Genomic DNA, 24,685 nt, shown 5'->3' with positions numbered 1-24,685 from the left:
ATTGTGCCCTTTGGCATTCTCCAGGACCCCGTTTTCGAGCACGACGCACACGATATATTCAAGATTAGTTTGTTGGGTTTCATGCTCGGCCATGAGCTTATACACGGTTTCGAATCTGTGGGATTGCTGATGGATGCCCACGGCAACTTTGATGAGCGGGGTGAGCAGATCACATATACAAGTCGGTTTAAGGCGGGAATACGTTGCCTCAATCAAAATAGAACCGATTATATGAGTGAACGCGAGGCGGACATTGCTGGCATCCGTCTTGCCTATGATGTTTACTTTGATCCTGACTCAAAATTCAGCCAGTCACAGCCCAGTTTTACAAATCTGACACTGAATGAGCTCTTCTTCCTGAACGTGGCACAATTCTTTTGTGGCAATGCTGCGCCAATTGATTTTGAGGATCACGATCCGGATGAGATGCGTCTGAAGCAGATGTTGATAAACTTCTCAGCGTTTGCGGAGACACACGGTTGCCGTCAAGGTCTCGACAATATGCATCCGGCTCAAAAGTGTCGATTGTGGTAAAAATACTACAGAAATTGAAGCAATTCTTCATAAAGAAACAAACAATTTAAATACATTTTGACGTGTCTAATGGCAAATATTTTTCTAATATTCTAATATTATACACATTTTATATTTGTTCTTCTTGCATTGTTAAATATATATTACTTGAACCATAGCAAAATACGAATGTGAGATATCTTTTATATAACAAAAGGAACTATTTTACGTAAAATACATTATTTTTAACAAATATTTTATAATTTCTTAACATTGTTTATAACATTATCTTTGTCATTAATTTCACCGTATCTTTAGATAGCCTCACACACTCTTCTTAATTAAATACTAGATTATTTTCCATCATATATTATTTTTCTTAGCTTATTGCCTGGTCTGACAGCTTACCACACTCTGCATTTTTGTTTTGCTTGCATCTTGTTGCGTCTCTCGCAACCAAATTCACGGGCGAACTCCTCAAAGTTGGCCAGGGTTTGCAGCACCCGTAACTCATCGACAGCATGCTCCAGATGTTGGGCATGTAAGCTGAGACTCTGCAACTTGCCACAGAAGAACTGCGCAAAGCTGATGAAGAAACGCTGGCGTTGGCTGAACTGTGGCAGCAGAGGATCACGTGGTTCTCGCCGCTCAATTAGCATATCCTCGCCAAAAAATGTTTCATAAACCAGACGCAGAGCCTCATAGTCGGCCAGCTTCTCGTTGAGGGATCTGGAGCCGGTAGCCAGCTGCTGTTGCATGCAATTGAGACCCTGGACAAAGCGTGCATTAGCCGTTATCTCTTCGCTAGGACCCATAACATTACCGACGCTGTCGTAATCAATGCCCGAGCTATCGAATCCATGGATTAGCTCATGGGCCAATGCAAATCCCAGCGTCGCATGCTGCTGCAATTCGCTCATGTTGCGATGCCAAATGGGTAGCTGCAGTAGGCCATAGGGCACCAATACCAGATTCCTTGGCTTCACATAGAACGGTGATGAGCTGCTGCTCAACCAATGCTCCATCAGGTAGCTCACATTATTCGCATCTGACTCACCACCTTCAAGCAGCAGCTGATGATTCCGTTCGACGCGCTGTCGCAGCAGCGCCAGCTGATTCCCATAGAAGCTGTGCGCATTTAACTGTATCCCCTCATAGTAATCCTCCACATAGCTGGAATCATTCAGCTGAACGTAGCCCAATTGCAAACGCATTGCTTGCAACTTCTCGCGCAACACCTGCACAATGGGCTGCTGCAATTGCAGCCGATTCGCCATGAGCAGCTCATCAAAATGCTGCTTGAGCCGATTAAACAAATCATTCACCAGCGGCTCAAAGCTGGACTCGTGGAATCGCTGGCCAATTAGCCAACTCGCAGCGAGTGGCATGGCACGCCTCAGGCTGGCCATGCACTCAACACGGGATATTTCCGCTGGACCCTGCTGTTTGAGAAAGGCAAGCAACTTGAGCATTATATAATTGCAAATTGCTTCCGGTTTGTGGCGCTGCAGCAGCTCATCCAAGGCGCGCATATAGGGTAAATTTTGGATGATGAGCGTGGAGAGGAGATCCAGTTCGTTGCCGTTTGTTGCAGTGGCGTGCAACTGTTGCATGTATGTCAGCCATTGCAGTTGCGGCATAAACTCTGCCAAATAGCCCAATTGCATCTCTTTGGGACCCTCGTCATCCTCCAGCTCGTGCAGTCGATGCAACTGCCGCTCAAAGCTATCCACTTGCCGGGCCAGCTCATTGGCCACACGTTTCGTCTGTCCAATGTCCAGAAGTAGCTCTATCATGGCACCTTCGCCCATTGGCGCCGTCTCCATCAGGCTGGGCTTATCCAGATAAAGGCTATAGCTACTGGAGTCATCCCAACGCGGCAGCACCTGCTCTTTGAGCAGCACCCCATTGAGACCGTACAAGCGCAAGCGTCCAATTGTCGCCAGCCAGTTGAACTTCTCCGGCTGCCAACTGCGACTAAGCAGTGGCCAGTTTGTCCCGTTACCCGGTTGCAGCAGTTGCAAATACTTTTTCAGATTGTACGGCTTCAGGCGCTTGCAGGCGCGATAATAGTTACGCATTTGCTCCTGGACCGCCAGCTGAGGCAGCTGCTGCTGCTCCTCCGTACTGCTCTCATTGCTACCCGCACGTCGCAGCAGTTGCTCCAGCTGACGATTCAGAGCATAATCTAGCACAGCCAATGTATCGCTTGGCTGTATCTGCTCCTGTTGTTCCCTGTGCTGCTGTTGCTGTCGCTGTTGGTGTTGCTGCTGCTGCTGCTGTTGCTGCTGTTGTTGTTGTTGTTGTTGCTGATGTTGTGAATGTGGTGTGTGCTGTGTGTGCTCCTCCTGCTGCAACTGCCAATTACCGCAGGCATACTGATAAAAATTTTCGCACGGACGCGCCTTGGTGTCCATGTAGCTCTGTAGTTGATTAGCCAGCAACTCCTGTATGCTGGGCGCCGTTCGCGTCTGACGGCAGCTGGTGGGCGTTGTGCGCCATGTTAGCGAGCACAACAGCCAGGCAATCAGGCTGAGCTTCAGCATGTTGCTTCGTTGAACTATGACTGGCCAGCGCAAAAGCCGACACGCTGGCTCTGGCTACCTAGACGGCGGCGAGCAGCGCTGACTGCCTGTCAGTCTTCATCGCAACACACGCCACACTGTTACACAAGTGCGAAAACTAAAACAAAAACTCTCCATTTTTTTGTGTGTTTGGCCAAAGTTGAAATATCTTCCTTAATTTGTGTAATTCACTCACTCTATATCCATGCTCATTTGGTTTCAAATATTATGTAGTTTATTATACTATTACTGCATAAATAACTATTGATAAAATTAATTTTAATAATAATGTTTATAATAATAATTTTTGAAAAGCACAAAATGCACTATGTAAAATGTTGGAATTGTGTAAGAGAAACGAAAACCAATAAATGCAAATCACCCTGTTTTGTTATCGCTTTGTGACCACTGTGCGCACGGTGCCGGGTCGCATTCTGATTAGACCTAATTGGTCACAGACAACGCTTATCAGTTTCACCTTGGCCTTGATTCCCCTGATTGACTCTCATTGAATCTACGCCACTCGCCACTGACCTATACCGAGGCACGGCGCAATTGCTGTCATTGAACTTGCCCAAATTATGCTACTGTTGCAACCGATTTGTGTACACAACAATCTATTGTTTATATTTATGTTATTACTACAATGCTTTTTGTTGTTTATTTGATTCATTGTAGAACCGAAACGATTCCGGGCCATCCATCGTACAAGGCGACAATGCGCCTGACGATTACCAATGTGGAGGGCAGCGATTATGGCAACTACAAATGTGTCGCCAAAAATCCTCGTGGCGACATGGATGGCAACATAAAACTCTACAGTAAGTGCCCGCAATGTGTTATTTATACTTTTCAATATTGGTCCATAATGCGTGAACAGTGCGGCATGGCGCAGACGCACATAAGTGCAATAAATAACTAGTGTTGGCCCAAATGTGTGTGGACTTGTTGTTATTTTATATTATTTCTTTTTGACATGGCTAAATTTAAAAGTACACCATTTGTGGCTTTAATTATGGCGCACAATTATGTATACTTGATTGGACGGCGTCTGACGGGGACACCCAACATTGGTGTGTGCCTGTGTGTGTGTGTGTGTGTGTGTGTGTGTGTGTGTGTCTGTGCCTGTGTGTGTGTGTGTACTAGATAATGTGGTCATTTGTTTTAGTTGGGCAACAGGCTATAGCCAGTTGCACAGAGCTTTCTATTTGGCATTGCAATGCAGCTAGATTACATTACTCAGCACATATATTAATTTAACAAAACAATTTTTATGTAATCTAGCTGCATTGCTGGCTACAACTGGCTATATCCTGTATATATCTATTTAGACATGCACTTCACATATGAGATATATTAAACATCTCATCTACTTAACTTAAAAGATGCGTATCATAAGTGACAATGGAAATGCTGAATATTTAGTGCCAAGGAATGAAACCCTTTCAGAAATATTGAGAAACAATAATGAAAACCTACGTTTATTGATAAAACCTGATTCGGACTTTTGCATTTTCATTATAGATTTTCAAAATACCTTTTATCCGTACGGATATGTAGCTCAAACACTTTTGTATCTTACAAATTCATTTTTATTTTTAAGACAGTTTTGTGTCTTTTTTGTCATTCAGATACATAGTCTGAACATTTTAGAACCTTTTACGACCAGATGCTTTTGTATCTCACTTATACTTTAGAATTTCATGGAATTTATTCAAGTCCTATTAAATCTTTTGTATCTCACAGTTACTAGATACTTTTGTGCATGTTGTATATAATAGAAACTACAAACCTGTAGTTCATTTTCCACAACATTTTGAGGTAGACAATATTTGTAGCTTCAAATGTATATATTTGGATGTCCATAGGTGTCACATATGAAAGCTGATTGTAAATCGATATGACAGTTTGTCAAGTAATACAAAGTGATATAGGCAGCAAACACGGCGTATACGCGACAATTAAACTGCTTCCATTGTTGTGTTGGGCATTCGGCCAATAAAATGCCAATAATCTGTCAATTTGCTAAATCAGTCCCAGTTGGTGGCCCATTAAAGCAGCCGGCTGCAAAATATATATATATATATATATGTGAGTATCAGCAAGTACGTAACTCGAATTCCGGTCACAAAAGTTCATAAAACAATATAAAATATCCATTCGTTCGTTTCATTCATTGCGCTACAATAAAAAGAGGGCGCCGGCAAAAGGCCATGGCCAATAGCGGCCAGAAATTGTCAATGTGAAAATGCGACAAGTTAATTTATTTTTGGGCGCGCAGACGATAAAAACGCAGCCAGCATCGAGGCTGACGCTACGCCAGCAGCAACAACAATACAGTGAATTGGTCTGCTGCTCTGTCATTGAGAGTGTAGGTGGGAATAGGGTGGTAACGATCTACCAATTAAAGGTAACAAAGAGCAGCCACAGCAACTGATAATAAGAGGGCGGCAATAATGGCACCACACAATACAATGAGAACAATGAACCTGTGACAATGTTATTAAGTGGTCAGCATTGCTAGGAAAGTTTGGAGCATCCTTTGGCATTGCCACCGATAAGGAGTCATGGCATGACAAGGCCAAGCACCAAGCGCTCAGCCTCATAAATTTACCCAACAAATTGCCGTCAATAATGATATGGCACCAGAGAACATCCACAGGGAAAGAAATTGAAAACGAAGGGCAAGCCAATATCGAACAATTTACGAGGGGTACAATTGGATAAATGAAAGACTTAAAGAAGTGTAAATATACTCGAAATTGCATTGAGCTAGAAATGAAATAATAGACTACGAGTATTTTAACAGATTGCTCCTATGATAATATGTTTATATTATTTACTTAAGCTGTTTGTTTTATATGTCCATTATCTTAATCATGCGTAAATCTGTTTAGAGAAAGATGAAAATAGCTGCCTAAGTCTTACACAAGCTCGTTTTAAATATTCGTGCTCTTAAAACGCGCTCAAATTGAAAAACTATCTTATATTAAAGTTTATTTATCAATTTGGTCATTCCCTTAATTAGTAAGTTAACAATTTATTGAAAGAACTCAATAGTAATTTAACATTAATCTTTAGAGTTTTTAAGTCTACTAACTGATTTAATTCGCATTGAGATGTGTGTTCTAAACGGAGACCCACAAATATGTTTCCACTTTGTTTGCAGTGTCCAGTCCACCAACCACACAACCACCGCCCACAACCACAACATTGCGCACCACAACAATAACAATGAACTTGCCCTATGACTCGAATACGCCCTTCAATGGCTTCGGCGGGGATGTGCCCACGAACTCGGTGATTGTGATTGACAAATGTAAGTTGCTAAAAGCATTAAACTGTCCATTTTGTTACATTTATGGTTTATTCTTCACTGACATTTACTAACAGTGGGCATTAAATACCAATCGAATTTAAATGAGATCGGCAAGTCCGAACAGAAACTTATGGGTAGCAATCCGGAAGGCTATGACTGGTCCAAGGGCAAAAGTGGCGCTGGAAAATCACCTGGCTTTGTCTGTTTGCTGTTAACGTTTCTCTCGCTGCTGGCAACGTATTCGCATCATTAAAAATAAGAGGAAACTGTATTAATAAAGTGCCATTACAAAATAAAAATATAAAAAAAAAACAACTAAAAATTGACACAAAAAAAAAAACAAAAACCGCGCAAGCAAGACAACAAAACATATAAAATTGAAAGCCAAAAAGAAGCAACACATTTTACAACAAAATCAAGAAACACAACAAACATTGAATTGAGTAATTTGCTAATTGCATCGCGATTACATTTTTTTTTAGATTTTTTTTTCCATTTACATTAAAGTAGAAACAAACCAATAGTTTTGGGCAAACAGAGCACAGTAAATTAGGCAACTCCACGAGAAGAGAGCAGAGCCGACAAGAACACACTCTTATTCATATTCCTATTAAAAAAAAGATATTTAAATTTTCAGCTGCTTTTGGTCATGTTCATGTTATTTTTTATATTTATACAGTATGTTACGCTTGCATCTTAAATATTTTATTGTAAACGATGAAAAGGTACTTAAAACAATATATAAATATACATGTGTTTAGTTTCCAAGAATTTCAACAGTGTTTATCGGTTTTTATTTCTGATTTTGACTTTCTATAACTATTCCGTGAATATTTCCGTGAATTTCTCAATTATGTATTCATTTTAACTATTAGAAATTTATTTGTTCAGTGTCTTACAGTTTGTATAGAGACCTTGCCTTGCAGGAAGAGCACATAAATTCAGTATTCAATTAGATAAATAAATATATTGAAATTTAAATCAATGCAAATGAGCAAGCAAAATATTATTTAATATACGCATTTAACATATTGTTGCCAAATTATTAAGCGATAAAAATCACACACAAAAACACACACACAGCATCAAGAAAAGAAATACAGACAAACATACATATGTAAATAATTAGACACACATAAACAATTGTAAATTATGTACTCGTTATAAGCATTACAATAAATTGCGCTTTAATTTGTATGAAATTAGGCAACACTCTATTTACGAAGCCATAAATTTACTCGTTGGAGAGGTGTTAATCGAAACGAAGAGAAAAATTCAAGTTTCTTTTTATACATAGCAATTAAACTATTAATTAACGAACAACTCTATTCGAATGGCATGAAATACATATTTAAATATCCTGATCTATGCTCACATACATAAATGGCAGCCTAATTAAGAACTAAAATACATATACACATACATAAATATATCATAGGCTTTAGTTTGTGTTTCTAATTGATAAGAGTGATAATGTACATTTAATGAAATTAATCCCCCAAAAACAACAGGAGGTAGCGGAATAAACCACATTATAAGATTGCTTCGTATGCAAAAAATAAATAAATATAAAATATAAATAATTTGCTTTTAAAATTTATTTACTGAATATAGAATGTACCTTGGTAAGTATGCGTGAGTCATTGACGATATCCACAGAAGTATTTAACAATGTCCAATGTTAAATTTAAACCTTGATTATATTTTATCCATTTCTGAAAAAAACTCAAATCGCCGACAGTTCGGGATGCAATCAGGGTCCCGCTTGCTCCGGCTAAATTAGAACTACATTGAACTGCAAGGCTGACAAGCCGGTGACATGAATAACAGTATAAATGTCATGTGTATCTCTGTATAGTGGACAGGACGAGGGAAAATGGGTCATTTGTATCTATGAGCTTTCTAATAATATCAACCGTTCTGAAACTACATAGTCCAGATGTGTTGTAATCATAACAATTTCATACAGCTCATTCAACTAATTTTTTAATCTGTAATTTTTAAGCGAAATAAAATTATGCTACATAAGATACTTCTTAAGAAATGCATACTATACATGGAAATTTAGAAAGGAGCTCTATTACCAACGAATTTAAGTTTACCATCACCATCATCTTCTTGATCTTCACCTGAGTTATAAGACAGTGAAATTATTCTTTTTTAATTGCTGGCTCATTTTATGCATGCAATTTATACACTATTTTACATAAGCGAATCTTTAGACGGCGTTGGAATGAATTCACTGAGAGGGGTTTTCCCAAAAAAATAAAATAAGTAAACTAGTACAGTTAAATTAAATAATAACAATTTATAAAAAAATATGCATAATAATAATACATATCATTAATATTCGAATTTTCTATAGTCACGAGCGGATTGACAAAAATACCGCACATCAGAGATTTTATTTGATTCCGTGTTTGCTCAGCACTTTGAGTACTAGGACGTGAAATTGTTATTGATTCCGGGGGCGTTACCCACTTGGCTGCCAACTGACATTGCACATTGCATATCGGTAACTGCTTACGGCAAGTCGGAGATTTTGTTGCTGCATAGCTAAGACCTTCACATGACTTGTTTGTTGGCCACAAAAACTCAAGGCAAATATTTTGCAAAGCAACGGCAAGAGCAACGTGACACTACTTGTCATACGTGGCGTATGCGCAGTGTAAACACATAGGAGGCTTCCTCCACCCGCAGGGGGATCGAATGTGCTAAAGATGCTGAGAATGCATTCAACATCCTGCTTGGCAACTAAAGCTGAATGGGTCAATTCCACAGCAAGTTGTAGCTTTTTCACTGGCTACACTTTAGCTGACCAACCAATCCGGCCAAAAGGTTCAATATGCTTTGAAAGCAAAAAAAAGGGAATAAACCAGTAAAGGAAAACAATTCAGGGAAGTCCATTTAATACAAAAATTATGGGTACCTAATATTTGTGTCGTAAGATTTAATAGTTTTATTTTTTCTTTAAATAAAGGTTTTGGATGTCCATGAATTTAATTTATTATCTATTAACGAAATTATTAAAAATAAAATAGTTTCTGGATACCATGTATCTATATAAAAAAAATATATAGTTATTATAGAGATATTAAATAATAATAATCTAGATATATTTTACAAAAGACTGTCGAAAAAATATATAAAATTAGGCGTCTTCTGAAGATTCTAAATTTGTAAAATTTGTATAACTGTGGAATTAGATTTTTTTATACAACAGCAATTCATAGAATTTTGTATTTTTTAATGAATTTTAATTTATTTTACAAGCTATACATTTTTGAACTTTAAGCCACTATCTGATGTTTAAGGGCAATGTAAATTAATCAAGCCTAATTTTTATTAAAGATTATATGTATTAGTAATGAAATATTTATAACATTATATGTTTAGTGGCTATAATATACTGATTATACTGATATTAAATAGTGCTTATTGGCAATTCTTCGAATTAAACGGCGACGGAGCGTCGGTCCAGAAGCGTGTCGACAATCTGCTCGATGTGTTCACTGCAGCTGCCCAGACAAATGTCCGCATACTCGATAAGGAACTGCATATAGCTCTCCAGCTCCTCCATGGAGCAAGCGCGAAATCCACTGCTGCGTGCAATATTATCAATGGCACGCAGCTTGTTGGCAATTTCCGGCCTGGCGCGGCACTCTTTCAAAGTCGCCTCGTTCAGATTAGAAGGCAACTCGTAATTTCGAATGCGCTGCTCCACGCTCTTTAGTTTACTATGCTGCTGTTGAAGGGTGCGTAGCATTTGGGCCATGCTCATCGGCTTTGAGCGGATAACGGGTAGTGTTTTATCAAAGAGCTCATCCAGCGGCACATTCTCATACTCCTGGCTAAAGAGATCCGGCGAAAAGGAAAGTCGACCGCTATTGTTGCTGAAGCTATCCGACTCGAATTCGGTTTGGTCCAGATCGCTGGTCTTGATCGCATTGCTGGAGCCATTGTTGTGAGTGTTGTTGGGCCAGGCATACTTGCTCCGTCCCTCAAGCCCATTGCTATTACCCGTCTGCAGACCAACCAGCATGCTGTAGCTGCTCTCTATGGAGAACTTGGGCGATGTGTGCCAGAACTCGGGCACGCAGCTAAATTCAAAATGATCGACGCCAAAACGCAGCTCTTGACCTACGTCAGTGCCTAGCTCTGCATCAAGGAACTGAAACAGACGCTCAATCTTCTCGCTGGGCATGTGCTTGCCACTGAAGGGCACAGCCAGGTCACCGCTGGCAAACCAATAGTGTGAGAATCCTTTCACATTCGGTGGTCGCTCGGGCAGACCACCTTTTGCCTCCTGGACGCCAGCTGCCGATTGGCAAAACTTGTGTCCATCGATGCCAAAGGTCAGTTCACGGGTTTCCCACGTCTTTTGCGTAAAGATCTCGTACAGCAAACGCAAACGTTCCGGTGTATTGTGCATAATTTCCATTGCGACTGTAAAATCACCGGCGCTAATCCAAAACTTCGACTGCGGTTTGCTTGGCGGCAGCTCCTCCAGCTGTGAAGAGCTCATTTCCACAGTTGGTGCATTGGCAAAGAATTCGCGCTCACTGCACGTTGGTGTTGTTGGTGCATCCGATGTGTTGGCCAAATCCAACGGGTGATCCTCCCGTATCACTTGCATGGCCAACGAGCTGCGACGTGACTTGTCCAGTTGTCCGGCTGCACCAATGGGACTGAAAAGCTGCTGCTGTGCAACACTAACACAATTACGTCCCTTGACCGGCGTGGAGAAGCCAGAGGGCTTCGATTGGCCCACGCCCAGCGAGGAGCGACGTAACGGACTGTTGTCCATGTCATTGGAGCATGTCTCAAAGCCCTGATCAACGGAACTATCGCGCAAGTGCTGATCTAGGGACTGACGCGGCGTCTGTGAGGGTGACTGATCGCTGTCGGCATTCGGCGATGGCGAGGACATCACTGTCAACGTATACGCAGACTTGATCTTTCTGGGCGAGTTCACTTGACGCATCAGCGACTTGTCCAGCTCAATGTAGCTTTGCTCGGGCAATGGCAGTGGCTGCGTTGGAGTTGCAGCAGCAGTTGGACTAGTTGTACTTGTTGACTTTTTCTTGTTTGGCTTGTAATCGGGCTCAGAGTCGGTGCTGGTTACAGCATTGGCAGTGGCCTCCACAATGGAGTTCTCCTTTTTCCAGGTTAGCGTGCGACGCATTTTCTTTTTACGCGGCGGTCGCACGGGCTTCATAAAATCAAATTCGGTTGCTTCATTTGGTGTTGCAGGCATTTCTGGCTGAGATTCATCACTGGTTATCTGCGGGAAGAATAAACATTTAGTTAATATAATATTGTGCCAAAGTAATAATCGATGGCAAATTCTGATGTTAATCACTCACCTTAGGTAATGTAGACAAGCCGGATTCACTTTCCTCAGCATCAGATTGTTTGCAACTCGAAGAGCTGCTCAATGTCGTGCAGCCGGACTGCGGCTGCACCAGACTTGGACGTGGAGCAGGAACTGGAGGCGCTGGTCTTTTAATTTTACGTGGCGTGGGCGTGACAGGTGTGGCTGGTGCAGCAGTTGGCGTTTGGATTAGCGTTGCTGCCGTATCCACATCCTTTTCCTCTACATAGCTGGACTCCTTAGATTTGCTCTCTAGCTCCAGTTTGGCAATGGCCTCCTCGAGCAGTCGCTCAACGGCAGACTTTTGGCTCATATCGCCCATGGAGCTGACTGTGCTCTGGGCGGGTTTCTCATCCTCATCCTCACCGCTGGCAATCTCAATGGTCTGTTCGCTGTTCGAAGCACTGGTTATGTCAAAGAGCACGCCATTCTCAGTGCTTAGCCAGCTGTAGAAGAGACTCTCCAACGGTTCGTTTTGAAAAAAAAGATGGCTCTCACTGCCAGCATTGCGCTCCTGTTGAGTGCGCCGTATCTTCTTGGGTGGTGCATACGGCTCTGTCGGCAGCACTCGCCGTATAGCTGACAAATTGCGCTTCTGCGATGGCATTACACGATCGCTGGAGGTTCGCAGCTCAATTACATTCCGCTCTGGACTCGGCTTCAGGACCACAGTCAGTGTGCTTACATGAAGAGATGGTGTTGATAACTTTGCTGGCATTGCTGGTGTTGTTCCTGTTGTTGTTTTCGTTAGTCGTGGCGGTGTTGATTGCAACACACATTTGGCCTCCAGTTCCTGGGCGAGATGCTTGACACTGGCCTGCTGCTCGGCAATAACTTCACCGCGTGCCATTTGCTTTGTGGCCTGCGCTTTAAGATCGGCAGCATGCTCATTGAATTTGGGATGCTTGGCGGCAATGTCGCTGACAAACTTATTGAACAGCAACGCCTTATCCCTGACACTCAACTCCCGAAAGACGTCCTCGGCCACCAGACAGGGACCCTGAACTGAGGGCTGCTCTGGTTGCCTCTGTCTGGGTTGTGCTTTAACTGGCTCTGGTGATAGTGATAGATCATTGTGCAGCATGGCATATTGCGGATGCTCGACTCGCCCCATTACCTGATTGAACTTCGAGTTGAACAGCTGTGCCATCTCCCTGACCTTCATGGGTAGCTTGCTGCTTGCCGACTTGGGCGCAGGGGCGCCACGAGCTGCTTGGGGAGTTGCCAGCTGGCACTGCTGATCTGGTTGCTCATACTTTTGTTTCAACTCGGTGATCTTCAGCTTGCCACTGTCGACTTTAGGCTTGGACAACGTCACTGACACTGGATGGCTGGCCAATTTGGCAATGACGCTGGCCACTTTGCCCGTGCAGTTAGCAGCAGCCGCAGCAGCAGATGCAGTAGCAGATGCTATTGATGTTGTGTGCTTGCTGGGTGTGGTGGGGACCTCTTCATCAAAGTACTTCATGAGATTCTCAATGCTGGACAGATCCAGATCGGTGATTTGTACGTGTGACGGGCCTACATATGAGTTTTGATGTTCCAAGGCTGTCAGGAAACGATCATCATCCAGTGAGGAGACCTCAAAGAGCTCCTCCCGCGTCATCGTTGCTCGGAGCAGTCCCCGAGCATCGCTGTTACCATCGCAGTGGGAGTGTCGGGAGCGTCTCTCCTCAATTTCCGCATTCAATTGCAGAAGCTCGCTGAGATCGGCGCTGTTCATTGCCGCCGTGTCGACGACAAGTTCGTTTTGCTTATGATTATTGGGTGTGGAATTGCTTAGCACCATATTGAAATCTTGTTGTTGGCGTTGTTCACGTTAGACGTTGCAGTTTGTAACTGTGATCGGCAACGGTTGTGCAGCGCCTTTTTAAACGCCGCAGGTAAATGCAATGCAAATTTTACGACACCCGCTAATCTGTCTAACATAAGGTCAGGTAATCATAATCGAAACACAGCTGCATTTCTGGGTTTTCGCAGCATTTAATTAGCAGTCCAGCGTACCTTCCAGGAAGCCTCCAATTTAATGACCTGCGCAAGCAAAAAAAGGTAACAGGTAAGTGAAAAGTAACGAAATTTTCATAAAGTTATCGAATTGCGCTCGTTGACTTGACATATGAGAACTAGACTTTGGGCAACATTGAAACGTTGCTAATACAATTTGAGAGTAGCTTAAGGACGAAGAAAGGTGTTGGTAATTTCTGATGGTTTCAAGCACTGGATTAAGACAAGCAAAAATGGAGACTAGGATCAACAAGCTAGAACATTACTGTATATACCAAAATTAACAACAGTTTTACACACATTATGAATGAAATACATTCAAAAGTAAATTAAATAAATACAATTTATTTAATGCCAATTTGAATGCATATTAAAATTATTTTTGTAATATATAAAATGTTGCAAGAATAAATGCAAATAAAAATGAACTTGAAAAAAATTACACTATACCCATAGTAAATTTCTTGTAATATTATTAAATCCAGCTGATACATTTAATAAAACTAGGAATTGAAGACAATACGATGCCTGCATTTCAAACATATTATCACATGTTAAGATTACTCATAACTGGTTAAGTTATTTATAAAGAATTTTGACCAAAATGAATAAGAAGTATATAAAGTTGGAGCATTTTTGAAAGCATCAACATACAATTTAAAGTTCGTTGAGTGTGGTGTGAAAATGTTTTAATGAAAATACTCATAGAAAACCCTATTAAATGTCTTAACACCAAAGTGTGCAATAAAATGCTTGATGTTAGTACCAAAGAGCTTACAAAAAGATGGCAGAGTTACCACAAAATTCGAGTACTAACTAGACCCCAGAGGGTTGTGTGTGCCACAATAAAAATCACACACGAAAATTTCACCTTGTCGTTTGGTATGTGCTTTGATTTCATTGGATTTGAGGCAGCTGGCAACTCGTCGCCAGAGCTGAAACTTTGTTGTCATCGCCACTTGGCGCCTTATGCAAATCAACGCCAAAGCTGTAAGCGAGAGGTATTCGCCAGCCAGGTGCTAAGCTCGAATTGATGCTGAATGCTGATGATGACATTCGTGAGTAAGGTAGCGAACTTTATTGCATTATTATCAACATCATCGACGACAGTGTTTGAGCCCTAAAATCGACCATTTCAATTTGCTAATAGCCACGTGGCATATTTCCACGCATGGAATATTCCATCCAGTGAATCTAGTCTAGACAACAAATTTACCAAACAAAACCAAATGGGTAAAAGGTTTTTCACATTTCGTCGAATTTTCGTCTTTATTTATTTTTTTTTTTTTGCTGTTCAGCTTCTCTATCTGTTTGTCTGTCTGTTTGTTTGTTTGCTGTTCGCTTTCAATAACTTTAATATTATTTCTATAGCTCACAGACGCCGGAAATTGAATTACTTGAGTAACTTGAGAGCAACTGAAAAAAAATCAACAAATAAAATATTAACTTGAAAATAGAAAGGGAGATTTATGTATGAGCGCATCTAACCATTGACTTTAAGATGCAGAGCCAACCGCAAGTATTTAGTGCACTTCTCTTAGAGCAAATCGCAAAAGTGCAAGGAGGTCGCATGCAGCAAGCTGGTTGGTTGGCAAAAAGCAGAGGGGTAACAAGGCTTCCGGCATGTTGAGTGGATGCGTAAGTGAGCATTAAACAAGGCAAAGAGTTTGCTCAACCCGATTACGGGTTATTTTTACTTTTTATGCGCTTGCTCAAAGAATTGCTCAGCGAAACCTTGCATACCCTCTTTCCATGCGGACCTTTGTCGGAATTTGGCTTGAAAACTATAATTATAATACTAATACGACCTCTGAAGGTAATAATAATAAGAAATGAAAGAAGATTTATCTTAAGGGTGTATAAAATATAATAATTACAAAAAGCATTCACCAGTTGTTGGAAATGTTGTTAATAATCTACATTCAGACAAAAAGATTGAAATAAATTGTAAAACCTATGCAAATTTCCTTATAAAGAGAGATCCACCAGGACCAAACAAAAATTGAAATCATTGCCAAGTGGCACCCCTGCCTCCTGCAAGCTCTGTGTTCGACCTTGTATGTACACATAGATATATATTCATAGATATATATAGATTTACGCAGCATGGAAGCTTTAGCTGTTATTTTTCTTTACTTTCAATACAAAAAAAAAAAAACTATTAAATGCAGATATTTCTTAACAATAATTTTGTTTATTATCCGACTTGCTGGATATGACAGGCAACGATTGCAATTCGGAAAGAGCATACGGACGAGGATGTCTGGATGCGCTTCGCCATCATTTTCATGACTTGCCAGGCGTAATTGAATTATGAAATTCATGCCTCGACAAGGCGGCAATGCCAATGCATTGATGCAGGCAACTCACCAAGGACATGAGCAGGGACATGGCATCTAGGGGGATGGCAAGTGTTGCTATTGTTGCCATTGAACCGTTAACGGCAACAACTTTCAACATGCTTGCACTTTCTGTGCGGACACACACACACTCACACACACACACACCACGCACACACACAATTGTGCGAGATATGGGCGTTGCGAGCAGATTAATTTTCGCGTTTTTCTCATGTTAATAAATAACAAATATTAAAAGGAAATTTTGCTTTATGGCCATCAAAATCACTTTGCTCTGTGCTTTAATGAAATATGTAACGAAAAAGTGAAAATTTTAATATAAATAACTTTCGTAAAGCTTTCACTTTGTGATTTGGTACCTAGCATACAGATGTAGTTTTGTATATATATATAAATAAGTATATATATATATATATATATATATATATATATACATATATATAATTTCTACCCAACGCTCATCCTCTTTCAGCTTATCAAATATTTTTAAAGTAGTTAAAAATATTCTGCATAGTTTTGAGGAATTATCTGCCTTTGACAAGGAAAATTATGCGCGTTTCAAGTTTGGCATGTTTAAAAAATAATTATTAATTCATGTGTTGTCAATTTTGCTGACTTTGCAAATGAATCTGTGGGTATGTTTGCTTGTGTGCGAAAGCCACAAATTGCTATTTAATTAAAATGCAATCAATTAAAAGCAAATGAAGCTTTCGCTTTATTGATTCCGTTTTAAATAAGTTCGCAAAATACACAAAACCAACTATTCAAATGTTCGCGAGGTAATTGTAATTTGATAGCTTTTATACCATGTAATATCTAGTCTTAAAATTGTTTCAGATTAATATTATACTTAATAATTGTTATGCTAATAATATTTGCATGATGATAATTGATCAGAAAGCTACTGTGACAGGTGTAACCATTCGTTACAATTTATGGGATTATAATTCTGAAAAGTGTGCTTTAAGTTTCCAACTTATTTGGTTTTAGCGTAGTGGTATCGCTCATTATTGTATTATTGTATTTTAGCTACGAATGGAAGCCATAAGTGAATAAATACTAGCAATCAAAGCACACTTAAGTGCTGGAACAATCAGTCAATGGCAAATTGTGCTATATGGGATCACTTACGTCACAGACGACGCCGGCGGCACAATGGAAACGGTTGCGATTAAACACATCCCCCTCTCTCTCTCTCTCTCTCTCTCCCGCTCATCTAGTGACCTTTCGCAGCTGTCGGTCGGGAGTCAAAAGTCCAATGCACGGTCAGCACAGGCCAAGCCTCCTCTCCACGACCAAAAGAATCGAGTTGAATTGATGCATAAGCGATGGCCAAGCATATCGAAGCGGTAGCCGCTCTCTGATTCCAGAGCGAACCTCTCGTGCTTAATGTTACTCATTAATTGCAGCGCCAAATTGCGTCATTCGTTAATTCAATGCCTTATCAGTCGGCAGTTGAACACGATGGCGACGCTGATGATAATTAATAACTAAAACATGAATTGAAACAATTTTCTTTTTATACCCTTGCAGAGGGTCGATTCGACCCTCTTACCTGATCTTTGTCGCTAGCCGAATCGATATAGCCATATCTGTCTTTTATTTATGCTAACCAATCCGTCTGCTTCTGAAAGCAGACAGTAAATATGTCGGAGTTGGTCAGATCATCAGACCATCTTATCACTATAACATAAAGTTGCCATAGATACAATCAGCCGAAAGATGGTATACAAATTACTGTTTGACAAAGCCATCATCATCCTAAAACTTGGACAATAAAATGAACAACATCCTACAATTCAGACTTTTAAGATAACAATCCGTCGCTTTATTAATCAAGAGTCAAATTTAGATGTCGGCAGATTAAGTACGGTCTGCAAGGGTATGTAACCGCCGGTGTGCCTAATATGGCCGTTCTTTCTTGTTGTAATATAAGCTGAGTCCAGTTACACTGATCGAAATTAATCGTAATCAATTTGAACTGATAAATTAATTGAAAATCGTTGCGTATATTTAGAAATAAAAATGCGTTTTATTTATCAATTTATTTATAATAAGCGACAGTTTTTGAATTCAAAGCCAGATCAGAACTAGTAAAAAAAAAAGGGATTTAAAACCAAAACAAATCAACTACAATGATGAGTTTATCATTATCATAAAATTATATCTGTTTTTAAGTTATGCGAAAGATATAAGATTTGAGGCAGTTGTTCACTTGTTTAATTACAAGTAATGAAGATATTATTTAATAAACCATTTAACATGCTGTCGGCCTTTCTACGTGCATTTTGCTCAGTGTATCATAGATAAGCCCGCCGCACACGAACTAAAAGAAAAGACGTATTTAAAAGGTTGATAAGCAAGCCAGGCAAAAAAGAAATAAATGTAAAAAGCGCGCTGCAAGAATTTAACACATGTGAACAGTAGCGCGAGCACAAACACACACACACCACACACACACACACGCACACACACACACACCACACACACACACACACATGTTAATACATAAATGTGTATGTGTAGAATGAATTGAATACGAATACATAAAAATTGAAATCGCGTGAAACGAGTTTTAGTTGATTTTTAGCAAGCGGCGAACGCGCAACAAAAACCTTCTGCAAATCAAAGCGGCAATTAAAACACAAAAAAAAAAAGAAAACATAAATAAAAATACATTATTTAAAACCCGCTAGTTGACATGTGTGCGCCCGAAAGAAACCACCAAAAACAACAACAGCAATTACCGCACCAAACTGCTGGATAAAATTTGAGAAAAAATAAATAAATAAAAGAAATACAAATTTGTAAGAAAACGAAAATAAATTGAAAGTGTTCAAAGGAAGGCAAAGCGGCAAGTCTCAACAATGCGACGCCTTTGGGCGATTTGTTTGCTGCTGGCTAGCGCCAAGGCTCTGCCCACCAATCAACTGAATCAAAGTTGCCGCCTCACAACTGATTGCAGCTCGGCCATCAATTTGCGGCACATCCAACGGCTGGAGCGTTACATGCGACCAGAGCTGTCGCCGTGCGAGGATTTTCATGCGTATGCCTGCGGCAATTGGCGATCGGTGCATGCGGCCGGCGTATCTGCAATGTCGCTAAGCGGGACACGCGTCGATCAACGGTACGTGGACCTCTTCGAGCGGCTGTTGAGGGAGCCACACGCCCCGGAGCATCGGCTGCCCATGCATGCGAAATTGTTGCGCTACTATCAGAGCTGTCGGGCATTGGGTAAGCCGCGATTGCGTCGCTATTTGGAGCAGCTGCCACATCCAGCCAGCAATCATTGGACGGAGCTGATGGCGCTACTCGGTCGCTATGGCTATCACGAGCACTATGTGAAGATCGAGGTGAGCCAGCACAATGCCACAAGGCATATGGTGGTCGTACAGCCGCACAACTACAATCACAGCCTGAACCTCACCACGGCCATCTACGGTGCCCTGCGGCGGCACACACACGCCCAGCTGCCGCATTTGGGGCAGTTGCGTTCACAATTCGGAGAGCTTGACGCGAAGCTGCAGCAGCTGTCGAGGCCAACAAACGGCAGCAGCGATGAGGAGACGCTACATTTTTACACACTGGGGCAGCTGCAGCGAGAGCTGCCCGATCTGAATTGGACACATGTACTGCAGCTGCAATTGGGTGCCACATATACAAGTGGGCATCAGCTGTTGGTCGATGAGCCTCCGGTTCTGAAACAGTTGATAACATATCTCAATCAGGCCGATGCACGTCTGTTGCAGCTGTACAGCTGGGCTCGGTTCCTGCAGCATCTGCAAAAGTTACCCCACAATCCACTGAGGCACAATCACTTCACGGCCAGCGCCAGTTCATCAATTGGATGTGTGCAGCATATGCGTAAAACGCTTTATCTGCCCATGAATTATGCCTACGAGCACAATTATTATGGGAAGCAGCGTGAGGCAGATGAACGGGTCATATTTGGCGTCTTTGAGGAGCTGAAGTCTCAGTTTGCCCAACAGCTGCGACGCAATGAGTTTGGCTTGGATGCAACGCTGTTGCCAGCGCTGTTGAATAAAGTCTACGGTTTGCGACTCAACGTCGGCAACATGCCACGCAATGCGAGCGAACAGTTTTTTGTGGACTGCGCCCAGCATTGGCGTGTTGGCAGTGATTTTTATGAGAATCACTTGGAGAGCCTGCTGCATTACTATGCACATCTGGCGGAGCTGGAAAGGAGTATGGATGCCAGCATGCGACAGCTGTGGTACAGTTTCAATCATCATGGACCCGAGCTGCTGGATAACATCGATGCAACGCCATATTTTTATTGCCTGGGCAGCATCATCATAATGCCCTATGCCTATGTCCAGTTGCCGTTCTACAATGCTGAGTTTTGGCCAGCGTTACTTTATGGCGATTTGGCCAACACTTTGGGGCACGAAATGTTGCACGCCTTCGACACCTATTTTGTGGACTATGATGCACAGGGTGCGATGCGCGACTACAGCGAGCAGCTGCTGCTTAATACCCACTATGTGAGTGCGGTGAATTGTCTTAATGACAGCGAAGTCATCATGTTAAATGAACGTGCCGCAGATATCAGTGGCACACGGCTGGCCCTGCAAACCTATATGCAACAGCCGGCGGAGAAGCGCAACAATGGTCGCTTGTATTTTATTCAATTTGCACAATTCTTTTGTGGCGAGGAGGCGGACATATACCATGACACGGGCAGCAAGCGCCTAAATTATGCCTTAGCCCAGATGCCCGAATTCGCTGAGGTATTTCAGTGTGATCCCGGTATGCCCATGAATCCCGTCGAGCGCTGCAAATTTTGGTAGTATCGCATTTCTAGTATAAATCTCTTTGTATACTTTCGTAGCTGGTGTATAGCTTTAACTAGTTAAGCCAACAAGTATTGTAAATAAAAGTATGTTTAAGTAACTGCTCTTTCTCACTCTCTCCCACTCTCTCTCCCACTCTCTCTCTGAATCTTTCTTCTCTGTCTCATTAATATGCGGCACGCAATATGCCCTCAGAAATCATTGACAGCCTAGCAGCAAAGCTCAAGCACCGGGCATGAGGAAAAAAAGGTAACTAGCAGCTAGCGAGACAAGTTAATTTTCAATTACGTGCACAACGTGCGAGACGGCCAAAAGTCGAATGCGAAAAGCATACGCGACTCCGCCTACAAATGGAGCCAACATCACAGAACACTAGGCTACATGAATTTGCAAACGTACTGCAAAGAAAATTCAAGTTGTAATTAAATAGGCGTACAGATTCCATTATCGGAACTCTGTTCCGCTCTTTGATAGTTTTAAACACTTTTTTCTTATTAAATATATGTTTTATCTTAATATTAAATACAATCAAATAAATAGGTTGAAGCATAGATATTAGAGTTGGGGAATTCATCCGGCTGTTAACCATTAATTACTGAGAATAAAGATATGTGTTATTTCCTTAACTGTTTCATCATAGTTTATAGTATTTAGATATGCTTTTCTGCACGAGAAAATGTAATTCTAATGAGATTAGTGCACTTTTTTATATGTGTATAATTTCAATATGTCATGGCCTAATAGATTTATTAAAATTGATTTTCATTAATTACTCGATTACATTTTAATAATGCAATGCAATTTAATTAAAAAAGTTATTTAATATAAATTGAAATGTAGCTTAATTGCCAATACAAAAAAATCGTATGCAACACATTTCAACAGCCAATGTGTATAGGACACTAACTGGAGTTAACTTGCAGCGCATTGGAAAAACTACAAATGGGAAATCTGAAATGCAGAGGCAGCATAAAGAGATTTCTCGTTGGCATCGTCATGCATTGAAATCAGCAGCTTGTGGCACGACAACAGCAGCAGCAGCAACAGCAGAAGCGATGCTCAAACAGAGGCACAAATACAGCAGTCACTGACATATATATATATATGTACATACATCTGTATATATCAACACCCCTGCACCCCTTCACATACAACTGCGCACTGTGATTGTCTTGTTTGCCGGCACGCATTTTTTTTGCGATTTATTTGCTAATTAACGCGCTTCCTGTGCAAGCCAAGTAATGGCTGAACGGCAGCAGCAGCCGTCGTCGATTTTCACTTGACAACTTGTTGAAGGTCGCTCTGGCATATTACTCATACGCAGCATAGATCCCAACCTACCTGGCAACCGCAATTGGTGGCCACATTAATAGGCCATTAACAAGGCACCAATACCAGAATCCTTGCACGTGATCTACATGTCAAATGCCCGAATGTGTCACTAACTCATGCAACACATGCCCCTTGTATACAAAATAGAGAAATTAATGTTATAGTATAGAATATGTTATGTTTGTAAATATCGACAGAAGAATATTATTCATTTTTTAGCTACAGTAACTTAATTAACGAGCCCTCAATTTTTAAGTGGTTTGGAGTTATGAAATTCGGTTTTGTTATTTAAGCGTATTTGAGGAATGATGAAATTCGGGCTTGTAATTTAAGCAGATAAAACATGCTTGAATTCAAATTCGAAAAAATTCAATTAAATAATCCAATGTCCAACAGAATTTTTAACACTGAATTCACTTTAGCGAAGAACGCAAATAATTAAACAGTTTCGAAATCAGTCTAAATATATTTCACTTATTATTTATATACAGTAATGTTGTTAAACAATTAATTATGTGTAGTTTTACTGTATAAAGATAATAAAACATGACAAATCCATATTTTCGTAATATTTTTGGTATGAATATTAATGTCATGCAAGGAAGAAAAATGTATTTTAAACATTATTTATAAAATGTATATAATATTAATAATAATTCTTTGCATATTAAAAATCATTGTTATATTAATAAACAATAATTTTCAATCATTTTAATGCATCGCAAAGTGGATTATATAATGCATATACCCACTTGTAGAAGGTATCGCTTGTCTTATGCGCACTTCTGCGATTGTCTCGCATTGTCTGGCTGACAACTTTTACATACGTGTATATATATAAATGTATATATATTTATATGTACGTGTACATACATATGTGTGCTTATTCGGCAGTTTGTACGGTCCCCGGATCGAATACTCAGCGTGCTGAACTTGCGGTTTCCTGAACTCGCCGCCGACTCGCGCGACCACACAAATTGATATTCAATGTGCGGTTTGCCAGCTGCCCCCGGGTGTGGTTGTGTGTGGCTGTGCTGTGCTACTTGTGTGTGTGTGTGTTTGTGCTTCCGTTTGTATTTGTGCGACTTATCAGTGAGAAATTTCATTCATTCATGTAAGTCAAATTAGTTTCGTTGCGGTTTCGAATCGTTTAATAATTAAGTTTAATTTTAAACTGCTTAGCTCGCACTTCACGTGTTCGAGTGACGCAATAATGGGAACAATTGCATATAGCCATGTTGCCATTCAGTGGGTGCTGCCCAGTAATAACCGCTGATCCATTTGCTGAAAATGACCACCTCAATCCCGAGCTGTACAGCTCGTCACGTGTGGCTATTGCTGTTGCTGTCCGGACCCCAATCGGTTTGTTTCGGCCAGCGATGCACGTGTTCCATTATAGTTTTGCTTTGCAATAACTCGATTTATCGATTGGCTTAACTCCATCTGTAGTAGACAACAAATATATATCTACACGTCTGCACGAATATGGCAACAAACAAAAAAAACTCATCATATGATTTTCATACATAATATGAATGATTCTTTTATTGCGCATCTTTTTGCAGAGTTTATAAGTAATGGGCAAGGAGAGATGCGCTTGTGAACTACTGAAAATCTACTATTGAATATATGTCTAAGTAAAATAAGTCTGGGAAAAGAATGCTGTTACAAATAAATACGTAGAAAATACATTGAACTGGATGAGCTGTCGAATCTGTCCAGACATATTCGCTTGTTCTCCCGCAATCTGAAGAAAATCAATATTCTGTGATCTTTGTACCGACTAAGGCTGAACAAATATATATTTACTGTTTCATAAAGATAGTTTTAGAACTGAGTCACTATTCTGCGCAGAAAGCCACAGACTGAGGCGAATCAATAATATACACACTTGACGACAAAATTATAATAAAGGCTATGGAAATGTTCTCTTGAAATTTTAGATTTTCGAATAATCTGTTATCAATATTTGACTGCAAATATATTTGTGTCTCTCTTATCTATGCATGTTGTTAAATATATTTCATAATTTGTGAAATCCTTCCACTAAATTCCATCATAGTCCCAGCATTTACACATTGAATCACCTTTCATCGCACTCATTTGCCTCAAATTTAAAAATAAAAACCGAGCAGCAGTATAAAATACCAAAAAAACAACATTAGCAACAAGAAAACAGAATCTGTGGCTAAATTCGCACGTTCCGAGTGTCTGCGGCATCAACGACATTGTCCGCTGTCCGAGTGTTTGACACTGTTGTCCTATTTGCCACAGCGTTGCCGCCAACCATCTGCAGCTGCAGCTCCAAATAGGAGCAAATTGTGTGTTTATTAAATGGCACTTTCGCAATTGCCGAAATCTGCGGCACAGCAGGAATGTCAAAAGTAACAACAAATTTTGTGGTT

General features: G+C 40.6%; 4 protein-coding genes across 4 annotated transcripts in view; 2 read left to right on the top strand and 2 right to left on the bottom strand.

Annotated features, from left to right (window-relative positions):
* Positions 1-6,742, top strand: part of LOC6562565 (neurotrimin) — a 63,651-nt gene extending 56,909 nt beyond the window's left edge. The window contains exons 8-10 of the mRNA XM_032736699.1: positions 3,756-3,898; positions 6,247-6,396; positions 6,471-6,742. Coding sequence (XP_032592590.1) covers positions 3,756-3,898; positions 6,247-6,396; positions 6,471-6,649 — 472 coding nt within the window. The 3' untranslated portion in view covers positions 6,650-6,742. The remainder of the gene's footprint in view (positions 1-3,755; positions 3,899-6,246; positions 6,397-6,470) is intronic.
* LOC6562004 (neprilysin-4) lies at positions 728-3,059 on the bottom strand. Its single transcript, XM_032736702.2, has 2 exons — positions 2,800-3,059; positions 728-2,748 (listed from the first exon to the last, which is right to left on the bottom strand). The coding sequence occupies exons 1-2, from the start codon at positions 3,057-3,059 to the stop codon at positions 918-920; spliced, it is 2,091 nt and encodes a 696-aa protein (XP_032592593.1). The 3' UTR covers positions 728-917.
* A 2,908-nt stretch (positions 6,743-9,650) lies between the features above and the next one.
* On the bottom strand, positions 9,651-17,348 carry LOC6562699. Its single transcript, XM_001988076.3, has 3 exons — positions 17,266-17,348; positions 11,763-13,801; positions 9,651-11,680 (listed from the first exon to the last, which is right to left on the bottom strand). Exons 2-3 carry the CDS (start codon positions 13,557-13,559, stop codon positions 9,851-9,853), a joined length of 3,627 nt encoding a protein of 1,208 aa, XP_001988112.1. The 5' UTR covers positions 13,560-13,801; positions 17,266-17,348; the 3' UTR covers positions 9,651-9,850.
* A 1,423-nt stretch (positions 17,349-18,771) lies between these two features.
* Positions 18,772-21,048, top strand: LOC6562700 (membrane metallo-endopeptidase-like 1). The gene has a single exon (XM_001988077.3). It carries the CDS (start codon positions 19,002-19,004, stop codon positions 20,943-20,945), a length of 1,944 nt encoding a protein of 647 aa, XP_001988113.1. The 5' UTR covers positions 18,772-19,001; the 3' UTR covers positions 20,946-21,048.
* Positions 21,049-24,685: the final 3,637 nt, after the last annotated feature.

The sequence above is a fragment of the Drosophila grimshawi genome, unplaced genomic scaffold, assembly GCF_018153295.1.
Source record: "Drosophila grimshawi isolate 15287-2541.00 unplaced genomic scaffold, ASM1815329v1 contig_1377, whole genome shotgun sequence".
NCBI lineage: Eukaryota > Metazoa > Arthropoda > Insecta > Diptera > Drosophilidae > Drosophila > Drosophila grimshawi.
Note: the sequence above shows the minus strand (reverse complement) of the source record. Positions and strands in the feature narration are given on the sequence as shown.

Coding starts and splice junctions, on each gene's coding strand:
- LOC6562700 (XM_001988077.3), top strand. CDS start 19,002: ATGCGACGCCTTTGGGCGATTTGTTTGCTGCTGGCTAGCGCCAAGGCT.
- LOC6562004 (XM_032736702.2), bottom strand. CDS start 3,059: ATGCTGAAGCTCAGCCTGATTGCCTGGCTGTTGTGCTCGCTAACATGG. Junction 2,749..2,799: donor CAACAACAACAACAACAGCA/GCAACAGCAGCA, acceptor ACAGCAGCACAG/GGAACAACAGGAGCAGATAC.
- LOC6562699 (XM_001988076.3), bottom strand. CDS start 13,559: ATGGTGCTAAGCAATTCCACACCCAATAATCATAAGCAAAACGAACTT. Junction 11,681..11,762: donor GCTTGTCTACATTACCTAAG/GTGAGTGATTAA, acceptor TTCTTCCCGCAG/ATAACCAGTGATGAATCTCA.